Here is a 12339-nt window from a genome sequence, read left to right on the forward strand (position 1 = left end):
TAGCAAAAAAAAAAAAAAATACTGGTGTACATCTTGAGACAAAACAATGACACTGACATATTTTATTAAAACAGACATGTTGATCTGCTTTATCAATGCAGAAATGTTTTCTGAAAACACCTGCAATTGCTGATAAAAAAGCAACTCAACAAAAGTCAAGGGTCAAGAGTTCAACTAAAGCAAAAACCGATCTCCATGATGGTAACAGGAAACTGAACATTTTCAATAAGACATCAACATCTAAACCTCTGTTAATTCTCAATAAGAACTTCTGTAGACGTGTGACAGAAATAAAGTCAGTCTGGTTAGTAATAAGTGAAGCTGGTAATGATGTTTGTGGAGTTGTTTAATCAGATCTTGAGAGATTTAATGATTTTTTATCTTCAGTTCATCTAAGGCTGTGGCTGAAGAAAGTCGTAGTTTGTGTTCTTATTTCTTTTTCTTTCAGTGCTTGTTCACAGCAGGTGTTTGAATGATTGAAAGAATGTTTCAGGAAAATTCTGTTAGCTGGGCAGTAGCATCTGAGTCAGATTTAACATCTGTTTCCATCTGTTATTGTTTCAGTTTTTTTTCAGCCAGTCACTTCCACAACATCTACCAGTTCTACTTCTACAGGTGAGGATAATGCTGGACTGGAATGTAATATTGAAATGCGACCCTCCATAATCAGTGTCTTCATGAAGTACACAGTAATTCAGCATCTGAGTCTGATTTGATGTGTTTTCGTGTTGTTCTTTTTTTTTTTTTAGGTTATATACAGCCTGTCACTTCCACAGCACCTACCAGTCCCTCTACTACAGGTGAAGTGTTGTTGAACTGGAATGTGGCTTTCAGAAGAAGCCCCTCCTAATTATTGTCTTCATAAGGAACACAGTAGTTCATCATTTCAGTCTGATTTATCATCTGTTTCCTGTTTCACTGTTTCAGTTCCTTTACATCCGGTCACTTCCACAACATCTACCAGTCCTACATCTACAGGTGAATGTGTTTTCATTTATCATCTGTTTCCATGTTTTTTTTTTTTTTTTTTTCCCAGTTTATTTGCAGCCTGTCACTTCTACAACATTTACCAGTCCCACAACTACAGGTGTATGTGTTGCTGGTAGCGATGCGTGGAACACAGTTATATCAGCGGACTCTGCGAATAATCAGCGGTTTGGGCGGGCCGAGTAATAGAAAATAAAATTCAAATTAATTGCGGGTGGATGAGATATAAATCATTAATGTGTTGATTTAAATAAAGATGGATCTCTCATTTCACTGTAAAAACACAACAAACATGGGTCAATCTTTTTACTTCCTTTTTTAATAACATTTATAGCCTATCTCTTCAGAGAAAACAAATAAAAGAAAACATATGACTTGTGGCAGCGTTTTACTTAAATAGGACCAGGACGAGGGTGAATCAAATGTTGGGTAGGTTATGTGATATGTAACGGGCAGTGAAGTGCTGTATATGAAAAACTAATTAAGACTATATCCAGCCTTTGCTTGGGCTTGATGTATTTAATTTCTTGTGTGTTCGGGAAGTTACATTCTAATGTAAGGGAGTAAAGCTTGTGTTTAGGCTATTAAGAAAATGCAATTTTGCCAAAGAAGAACTTTGACTTTAAATGTTAATTTAAAAGCAGCCTAGTTCAGTGTAATATGTTACCATATCATCACGCTTAACCCTGAGAATTTGAATAATTGTAATGTGATGATCAGGTGTGGGTTGGGTGCAGATATTTAAATCAGAGAAAATCATAGGTGCGGGTGGATAATTTATTTTTAGCAGTGGATTCGGGTGACGTTAGGGCTGATCAGCGCATCTAGTTGCCGGACTAAGATGTAGCTTTCAAAAGAAGCTCTTCCTAATAAATGTCTTCATGATGAACATTTCAGCATCTGAGTCTGATCTAACATCTGTTTCCTTCTTTTATTTTTTCAGTTGCTTTACAGCCGATCACTTCCATGACATTTCCCAGTTATGCATTTACAGGTGAGGATGATGTTGTACTGGACTGTGATGTTGAAATGCAACCCTCCATCTTTAATGTCTTCATGAAAAACACTGTACTTCATTTAAATTTGACTTGGCATCCCTTCACATCTTGTAAATGTTACAGATAAACTACTGACAGTCACTCCCACAACATCCACCAGTTCTACTTCTACAGGTGAGGATGATGTAAGACTGGACTGTGTTAATGAAATGTAACACTCCATAATTAGTTTATTAATGAAGAACAAAGTACTTCATTTAAATCTTACTTGGCATCTCGTTCGGTCTTGTAAATGTTACAGATCATTTACTGACAGTCACTTCCACAACATCTACCAGTCTCACTACTGAGGGTGAGCATGTTTCTAATCTGAATATGGCTTTCAAAAGAAGCAATTCAGCATCTGAGTCTAATTTATGTCTGTTTCCTTTTTCATTGTTTCAGTTCCTTTACAGTCGGTCACTTCCACGACATCTACCAGTTCCACATCTACAGGTGAATGTGTTGCCGGTCTGTGCCGGCATGCTCCCTGTGCAAGCAGGTGGTCACGTTGGTTATGTTGACGGAAGTTAGCCTATTTTCAGGCGCTGCATAATATCATTGCGCCTGCTGCACCCATTGTACGGCAACAAAGTTCCTTGATTTTTACGCCGGAAAGAGAGTATAGTTCCTAGAAATATCGGCCTAGAAAATCGCAACTTTTCATTTTCTGTCGGTCTTAGTACACGACGTAACTACAGAAGAGTCAAGTTTTAAATAGAAAGGGCTTAGAAAGGTTTCACAGAAAGGGCTTAGCCTAAGCCAGGATTAGGCTTTAGTTCAATTAGGGCATTTAAGTATCTTTTATAAACTTTCACTAGAAAAAAAAAAAAAACATTACTGGTGTACATCTTGAGACAAAACAATGACACTGACATATTTTAGGATATGTCAGTACAAGTTGCTTTTAGTTAAAACAGCTCAAACATGCATTTTAGTCTGGGACTAACTTAAGCCTTGTCCGTGAAACTGGGGGTAAATCTCTCAAGATCTGACTAAACAACTCCACAAACAGCATTACCAGCTTCACTTATTACTAATCTGTATCTGTGTGCTGGCATGAAGCATATCACCATTGTTATGTGTCATATTACGAATGTTGATGTCTGAGTGTGTAAATGACACAAAACATGTTTTAAACAGAAAATTAACAATGGCAATTTTATTTTTATACTCACAGACAATATTCAGCATCTGAAACACAACAACTGTGTTACAAATTATTTCTTTTCACATTGTATGTTTTATATTTTTCAATAATGCTTCAATTCCTTAAGTCAACAATTACAGAAAAAGCAGTTATTTGCCTGTTATTAAAACAGACATGTTGATCTGCTTTATCAATGCAGAAATGTTTTCTGAAAACACCTGCAAATGTTGATAAAGAAGCAGCTCAACAAAAATCAAGGGTCAAGAGCTCAACTAAAGCAAACACTGATCCCCATGGTGGTGACATTAAACTGTACATTCTCAATAAGACATCAACATCTAAACTTCTGTTAATTCTCAATAAGAACTTCTGTAGACGTGTGACAGAAATAAAGTCAGTCTGGTTAGTAATAAGTGAAGCTGGTAATGCTGTTTGTGGAGTTGTTTAATCAGATCTTGAGAGATTTAATGTTTTTTTTTATCTTCAGTTCATCTAAGGCTGTGGCTGAAGAAAGTCGTAGTTTGTGTTCTTATTTCTTTTTCTTTCAGTGCTTGTTCACAGCAGGTGTTTGAATGATTGAAAGAATGTTTCAGGAAAATTCTGTTAGCTGGGCAGTAGCATCTGAGTCAGATTTAACATCTGTTTCTATCTGTTATTGTTTTAGTTTTTTTTCAGCCAGTCACTTCCACAACATCTACCAGTTCTACTTCTACAGGTGAGGATTATGCTGAACTGGACTGTAATACTGAAATGCGACCCTCAATAATCAGTGTCTTCATGAAGAACACAGTAATTCAGCATCTGAGTCTGATTTGATGTGTTTTCGTGTTATTTTTTTCCAGTTCTTTTACAGCCAGTCACTTCCACAACATCTACTAGTTCTACAGGTGAGGATGATTTTAGACTGAATGTGGCATGAAGAAACCCCTCATGATAATTTTCTTCATGAAGAACACAGTAGTTCATCATTTGAGTTTAATTTAACATCTGTTTACATCTGTTATTTATTTATTTATTTATTTATTTTATTTATTTCAGGTCATTTACTGACAATCACATCCACAGCATCTACCAGTCCCTCTTCTACAGGTGAAGTGTTGTTGAACTGGAATGTGGCTTTCAGAAGAAGCTACTCCTAATTATTGTCTTCATGAGGAACACAGCAGTTCATCTGAGTTTCCTGTTTCGTTGTTTCAGTTCCTTTACAACCAGTCACTCCCTCAACATCTACCAGTCCCACTACTGCAGGTGAGCATGTTGATGGACTGGAATGTGGCTTTTGAAAGCATCTCCTCCTAATAATTGCCTCTTTAAGCCTCTTTAAGAAGGAATAAGAAGTAATCTGACTTTGAAACAAATTTAAATAACATTATCAGAGTTTAAACTTTTGACTGCAGCTTTGTCATAAACATTACTGAATAGCACAGAATTAATTGATCCTCCTTATCAAATGTAGAAAACACTAAATATACTAATAACTGATCTTAAAAGGTCTTTATCTGTCTTGTGTTGTTCTCTTTCCCTTCAAACTCACCCTACTGCAACTTATGTGCAGCTAAATCAAAAATCAAAAATCAAAACCCATAAAGAACATTTGTGGAACAGTTCCCAAAGAAACAACCAAACTGGAGTCACGATCAGAATATTTGCTGGGATCAGTACAGTTCAGTCTCCATCCAGATGCAAGCCTTGATGATACTGTACTTTCACTCTCTGACTTCTTGAAAAGCCACACAGCATCACTTAACTGGCCTGATTAATACTAGTTGTGTTAGTACATGTGTATTTGATAGTAAGTTAAATAAAAATAAATCATGTGCTGAATTTAGTAAGTAGTGAATTAATTATGATTGGGCCCTCTCAAGTAAAGTCATGACAAAATTATGGGGTGAGATTGAAGGGAAAGAGAACAACACAAAACAGATAAAGACCTTTTAAGATCAATTAGTGTATTTAGTGTTTTCTACATTTGATGAGGAGGATCAATTAATTCTGTGCTATACAGTAATGTTTATGACAAAGCTGCAGTCAAAAGTTTGAACTCTGATAATGTAATTTAAATTTGTTTCAAAGTCAGAGTACTTCTTCTATTCCTTCTTAAAGAAGCTGTTTGATTTGGTTTAGCCATAAATGTTAATGGTAACACTTTACAATAAGGCTCAATAGTTAACTACATTATTACATTAGTTAACATGTACTAATAATGAACTGCACTTCTACAGCATTTATTAATCTTTATTATTGTTAGTTATTAAAATCTTATTAACATTAGTTAATGCACTGTGAACTAACATGAACAAACAATGAACAACTGTATTTTCATTAACTAACATTAACCAAGATTAGTAAATACAGTAACAAATGTATTGCTCATGGTTAGTTCATAATACATTAAAATAATGTTTAACTAATGAACTTTATTGTAAAGTGTTATGCATTAACTATCAAACATGTACTACTTAACTCCTGTCGTAGTTAAGGATAGCTCTTCATTGGTTCATGATTAGTTCATGCTTTCAATAATCATTAGTTTATGCTGAATTAAGTATTAATTCAGGTATTAATACATGATTATTCATGTACCCTTATTGTAAAGTGTTACCTTTATATCTGTTACTGTTTTAGTTTCTTTACAGTCGGTCACTTCTACAACAACTACCAGTTCTACTTCTACAGGTGAGGATGATGCTGGACTGAATGTGGCCTTTTAAAAGAAACACCTCATAATGATTTTCTTCATTAAGAACACAGTAGTTCATCTTCTGAGTCTGTTTTATCATCTGTTTCCGGCTGTTATTTTTTCAGTTTATTTACAGCCTGTCACTTCCACAACATCTACCAGTTCCACTACTTCAGGTGAATGTGTTGCCGAACTAAGATGTAGATTTCAAAAGAAGCTCCTCCTAATAACTGTCTTCATGAAAAACACAGCAATTCCACATCTGAATCTGATCTAACATCTGTTTCCATCTGTTACTGTTTCAGTTCCTTTACAGCCCGTCACTTCCACAACATCTTCTAGTTCTACTTCTACAGGTGATATCGATGTTAGATTGAACTGTGATATTAAAATGCAACCCTCCGTAATTAATGTCTTCATGAAGAACACCATACTTCATCTAAATTTGACTTGAGATCTCTTCCCATCTTGTAAATTTTACAGATAATTTACTGACAGTCACTTCCACATCATCTAACAGTCCCACTACTGCAGGTGAGCATGTTGACGGACTGGAATGTGGCTTTGTAAAGCAGCTCCTCCTAATAATTGTCTTCATGAAGAACATAGTAATTCAGCATCTGAGTCTGATTTAACATCTGTTTCTATCTGTTACTGTTCAGTTTCTTTACTGCCAGTCACTTCTACAACATCTACCAGCCCTACATCTACAGGTGAGGATGATGCTGGAGTGGACTGCAATATTAAAACGTGACCCTCCATAATTAGTGTCTTCATGAAGAACACATCTGATTCTGATTTGACATGTGTTTTCATCAGTAATTTTTTTCAGTTCCTTTACAGTCATTCACTTCCACAACATCTAGTTCTACTTCTACAGGTAAGGATCATTCTAGACTAAATGTGGCCTTTCAAAAGAACCACCTCCACCTCATAATGATTTTCTAAATGAAGAACACAGCAGTTCATCATCTGAGTTTGATTTAACATCAGTTTTCATCTGTTATGTTTTCAGTTTATTTACAGCCTGTCACTTCCTCAACATCTACTAGTCCCATTACTACAGGTGAATGTGTTGTCGAACTGTAATGTGACTTTCAAAAGAAGCTCCTCCTAATAATTGTCTTCATGAGGAGCACAGCAATTCAGCATCTGTGTCTGATCTAACATCTGTTTTCATCTGTTATTGTTTCAGTTCCTTTGCAGCCCGTCACTTCCACGTCATCTACCAGTTCTACTTCTACAGGTGAGGATGATGTACTGGACTGTGATAATGAAACGTAACCCTCCATTATTAGTGTCTTCATGAAGAACACATTACATTTAAATCTGACTTAGCATCTATACCCATCTTGTGAATTGTACAGGTTATTTGCTGGCAATCTCTTCCACAATGTCTACCAGTCCAACTACTTCAGGTGTGCATGTTTTTATTTTTATTTTTGGGCTAGAATGTAGATTTCAAAATAAGTTGAAGGGTCTAAGAGTTTTTAATAACAACCTGTGTGCTTTACTTTAAGAGAGCAAACATAAATTTGTGTTGTTTTGTTTTCTTTGTTTTTATATTAATTAAATAATCATTTATAATCATTAGCCATTTATGTTGCCATTCATTCATATTATTCATTTAAATAATTTTAGCAGTTTCTTTTAAATTAACTTTTAGAATTATAATTTTACATTCATATGGTTAAGTTATATTTACTTAGAATTTAACAAGTATTTCAACTTGACAAATGTGGTAATTTGAACTTATGAAGTTTAGTTGGAATGACTTTACAAAAGTAAAGTGAACTTACTTTTTTTAGTTTTCAATACCACAGCTCATGTTCATTTAACATAATTTGACTTATTTTTTTTTTTAGTTAAACCAAACAAATAATTATTATTATTTTTTTATTATTATTATTCTTATGTCAATTGTAAATAATTCTTTTATTTCAAATGTTTTCGTCATATTTTGGTTGAAAACTTTTTCATTTAAATTCATTTCTGCAGCAAAAAATAATAAATCTGATGTCATCCACTAAAACATCCACTACAAACAATTAAATTAAATCTCTCATCTCAGCAGAGGATGACTAAACAACTCCAAAAAAACAGCTTTGCCAGCTTTACTTATTTATTTATTCAATGAACTCATCATTTTGGTGACTAGCGTTTTTTTTAAGTTGTGCTCTTGATCCTTGAACTTTCTAATTAACTTTTTTTTGGCTGCTTTAACACTGTTTAGAAAACATGTCTATTGTTGTAAAAAAAAAAAAAAAAAAAAGCCAGAAATGAGATAAGGTGGTGCTTACTACTTATTAATAATATAAGCTTCATAAAGTGGTTTGCTTCACTGATCTATTGACACATCTGAAACCTCATCACTGATTGTGAAGATTTAGTGTTATTAGTGCCCTTTTTACTGATCTTGTGATAATGCAGTATTTGTTCCAGCAGTATCACAATCTGAACATTTGAAGAATTATAAACATGTTGGACAGTTTTAAACAACGACATCATTCAGACACACACTGACATCAAGAATCAGCGTATGAATCTCAACAATGGTGACAATCAACAAAAAGCTTCATCCTGCAGTGCATTCTGGGTGCACCAATCAAAACTCCCAGCATACATTGCTGCATGAATTTTAGTTTTGTCACTATTGTTGAGGTTTGTATGATGAGTGTTGATGTCAAAGTTTGTCTAAATGCCAAGCTTGACATTGTTGTACAGAAGGTGATTCTGATATTTTCAGTTTATGTCAGTGTTAATGCACTAGTGTTCTTTTTCTCACAGCTAGATCTGTTTAACAAAAGAAAAATATTTTCATAATTCCACACAGCCTCAAACTTACTGCTGCTGTATTTACTTTTCACTATAATGGACTTCAAACTTTTTTTTTTTTTTTCTCAATACAAAAATTCAATGTTATTTAGAGCTAAATCTCTGTTATTCTCAGAAGAAAAAAAAAAAAAAAAAAAAAAAAACACATGAAAGAAATAAAGTCAAATTGGTCTGTAATAAATGAAGCTGGTCAAGCTGTTTTTGGAGTTTTTGGAGTTTAATCATCCTCTGCTCAGATCTTGAGAAATGTCATTGATTTGATTTGCAGTTGATGTTTCAGTGGCTAAAATCAGATCAATTATTATTTGCAGTAGAAATTAATTTATATGGGAATAAAGTTCTCTTGTCAAGTTGTAAATACTTAATATTTTAAGTAAATACAACTTAACTGAGTAAGTGCAAAATGGTAACTCAAAAATTTAAGTTAAATGAACAAATGTTGGTACTAAAAACTTACCTTACTTTCATAAAGTTATTCAAACTTTATTATTCAAGCTCAATTACCTAAATTTGTCAAGTTTAAAATACTTAATATTCTAAGTAATTAAAACTTAAATAAGTCAGTGGAAACTGGTACCTCAAATAAAATTAAATTGAGTGTACAAAAAACATATTTTACAGGAAAGGTTTGTACTGACAACTTTAAGCAAGTTCACCATATTTTTATAAAGTTAATCCAACTAAACTTTATAAGTTCAAACAACATTATTTTTTTCAACATACTTAATATTCTATGTAAATACAACTAAGTTAAATTGGGCGAATTATTTTTTTTTTTTTTTTATACAGTGTATTATTATTATTATTATTATTATTATTCATTTCTCATTTGTTTTTATATTTTATTTTACTTATTCTTTTCCATTTTTGTTTAATCTTATGATTGTAAGCATTGAAACAGATGCAACTGCTCTTTTTATTATCACCACTTCGTCTCCTGCTTCTGTTCTTCTCTGGATTCCTCAAACTCTCAGGCTGATATAAAGCTTTTAATAGGGTCTTAATGTATCAGGCAAGACTTTCTGTTGGCAGGTTTTTCTGGTTTGCACATCAGATAAAACTGATATCTTTTGACAAGGTCCAGCATGTGGGGCTGGATTTAATATTTCTGATGTGGGGATTCCATCCAATCTAACAAAGCTCTTCCTAAAAATTGTCTTCATGAAGAACACAGTAATGCAGCATTTGAGTGTGATATTAGCATCATTTTGCATCTGTTATTGTTTCAGTTACTTCACAGCATGTCACTTCCACAACATCTACTAGTTCTACTTCTATAGGTAAGGATGATGCTGAACTGGACTGCAATATTGAAACATGACCCTCTAAGTACAGAGTCTTCATGAGGAACACAGTAATTCAGCATCTGAGTCTGATTTAACGTCTATTTCCATCTGCTTTTGTTTCAGTTCCTTTACCACCGGTCACTTCCATAACATCTACAAGTCATACTTCTGCAGGTCAGTGTAATGTTGGACTTTATTTCATCCAAGTCTGCTTTGTTGACAATTTCTGTCTTGTTAATGTTATTTAGAGATGGTCACTAACACATATTCATGCAGTTATTTTACTGCACAATTTTTTACATGAAGTCGGTGCAAGTTGCTTTCAGTTAACACAACTCAGAATGCATTTTAGTCTGGGACTAGGCTTAAGCCTTGTCTGTGAAACTGGGGGTTAATTTCATTCATTCACTGCCTTTGTTGCCGACCTCATAGTCACAAATTCATCTTTCTGATTATAGTCATAGGTTGCAACTGATCTCATTTAACGTTACCCTGTACTTGCACTTAAATAAATGGTACAACTGCTTAATCAAATGATAGGCTTTGGCATGTTCAAAACCTTGTTCTGAGATTACTGGAGATAATGATTTCAGAATCTAGAATAAACCCATTTGTATTTGCCAAGTAATGTATCTTACCAGTTTTAATACATAAAAGATAACTTGAATTAAAACTGATTATTCTCACAAACACAGCTAAAACCACAACAGTCCCACAGAAATGGAAGGAAAGGAATTTAAAAGGAATTTCATTCTGAAAGGAATTTAAAATGATTTTATAAGACTTTTCTCATTCCAGGTCTGGTTATCACACTGATGGAAGACTGCAGGGTAAGTTGTTGCATGGTAAATTTTTGAAACAACAGCTCAATAATGCAAAATAATGTGTACTGTTTTGTATTTTTGTCAGTGTTGTTGGTTATTTGCACATAGATATATAATATGCTGAACTATTTGTTGTTTCTTTTGCACTGATAAAAAATTTAAGTGTGAAATGACAGTATATTCCAGGTTAATAATTGCTTTACTTTCACAGTAATTCTACAGTAGGACTTCTGTTGTATCTAACTGCACTCTCAGAAATTTATTGAAAAAAATCTTTATTACTGTTACTTTTCTCAAGTTCTTTTTTTTTTTTACAACTGTACAGTAAAAAAAAAAAGCTTGGCTTTACTGTGAATTTACAGTATTGTAAAACAATAATTACTGAAAACCTTATCATACTGTATTTCTACAATGCATATATACTATGAAGGTACCCAGCATGCAGTGCGGCATAAATAGACTGTGCTGTAGAGTTTCTTGATTCTTGGTTTTATCTGTGCTGCTGAACGTATTTTTGGTTCACTTTTAGCAGTTTGTGTTGTTTTTTTATTTCGTAATGTTCAGAATTTCTTTTATTATTATTATTTGTTGAGTGTCACCGTTGTTGTGTTTTGTATGTCGAGTATTGATGTCTGTGCAGGTCAGGTGATAGAAGAAAAAAAAAGAATGTATTATGTTGCAAGATGATGTCACACCTTTCAAAGATAAATCTCAGCAGCTGCTTCACTATTGTGAATTATCCATCCATGACCAATTTTTAATTTGAAATAAGATACTGTGTTTATGCTGAAATAACGCTAATAATAACTTAGTTTGATTAACTTATAATCAGCCAATTAGCTTATTTTATATTCTATCTTGTCATTGTTTTAACAAATGTTTTCATTTATCACACTTCTGACTTGACTAGATCAGAAATTTGAATATGAATATACAAGGTCCAAGATCCCAAGCAAATGTAACACTGATCACCATTGTAGTGACTTTAAAACAAATACAGTAGTAAACATTATAATTTTTTACAGTGGCATGATTAAAGACAACTTTATAAAGTGAATTCACAGTAAAACAAGAGCAGTAAATTACTGTGATGTCAGCATCATTTTGCTGTTGAATCATAGTAATTCATAAGAAAATGACCCAGCATACATTAATTTCACCAAATATTTCTGACTACATTAATTTATTGTAAAATAATACTCTTTAATCCTGTAAATTCCTGGCAGTTTTTACAGTGTACTTTGTAGGAGAATACAAACAATTAACTTTTATTTGACTTAAACATTTAAAGAAAGACATAAAATCATCAAATACTCCACAGTGCACACAGGTTCAGTTTTCAGTTTTATTTGTAAAGCTCAATTGTGATTTCAGAGTCAGACCACAGGACGATGTGTAGAAAATCTTCTTGACCGGATAGAGAACATTACAACTAATGTGCTCCCATTGACCGTAAGACAAAAATGACAAAATAATCATTTTGTCACTTAACATAAATTATTCCGTAGAAATGCTTTCTTTTGTTTCAACGTTTACAAAT

The 12339-nt window shown here is 33.4% G+C and overlaps 2 protein-coding genes and 1 long non-coding RNA gene across 3 annotated transcripts in view; all 3 read left to right on the plus strand.

Moving 5' to 3' along the window:
• The first annotated feature begins 520 nt into the window (after nucleotides 1-520).
• Nucleotides 521-4093, plus strand: LOC127512322 (uncharacterized). The gene is made up of 7 exons (XM_051893115.1): nucleotides 521-978; nucleotides 1931-1981; nucleotides 2109-2159; nucleotides 2287-2337; nucleotides 2430-2480; nucleotides 3839-3889; nucleotides 4017-4093. The coding sequence occupies exons 1-7, from the start codon at nucleotides 822-824 to the stop codon at nucleotides 4091-4093; spliced, it is 489 nt and encodes a 162-aa protein (XP_051749075.1). The 5' UTR covers nucleotides 521-821.
• Nucleotides 4094-4388: 295 nt separating this feature from the next.
• LOC127509772 (uncharacterized) lies at nucleotides 4389-6206 on the plus strand. Its single transcript, XR_007929364.1, has 4 exons — nucleotides 4389-4422; nucleotides 5800-5850; nucleotides 5980-6030; nucleotides 6160-6206. It is a non-coding gene; the product is annotated as an uncharacterized LOC127509772 (long non-coding RNA).
• Nucleotides 6207-6874: 668 nt separating this feature from the next.
• LOC127519302 (putative adhesion G protein-coupled receptor E4P) overlaps nucleotides 6875-12339 on the plus strand; it is a 98944-nt gene continuing 93479 nt past the window's right edge. Inside the window, exons 1-6 of the mRNA XM_051906951.1 lie at nucleotides 6875-6920; nucleotides 7050-7100; nucleotides 7222-7272; nucleotides 9919-9969; nucleotides 10099-10149; nucleotides 10774-10805. Of these exons, the coding sequence (XP_051762911.1) occupies nucleotides 7248-7272; nucleotides 9919-9969; nucleotides 10099-10149; nucleotides 10774-10805 (159 nt within the window). The 5' untranslated portion in view covers nucleotides 6875-6920; nucleotides 7050-7100; nucleotides 7222-7247. The remainder of the gene's footprint in view (nucleotides 6921-7049; nucleotides 7101-7221; nucleotides 7273-9918; nucleotides 9970-10098; nucleotides 10150-10773; nucleotides 10806-12339) is intronic.

The sequence above is a fragment of the Ctenopharyngodon idella genome, chromosome 1 (genome assembly GCF_019924925.1).
Source record: "Ctenopharyngodon idella isolate HZGC_01 chromosome 1, HZGC01, whole genome shotgun sequence".
Lineage (NCBI taxonomy): Eukaryota > Metazoa > Chordata > Actinopteri > Cypriniformes > Xenocyprididae > Ctenopharyngodon > Ctenopharyngodon idella.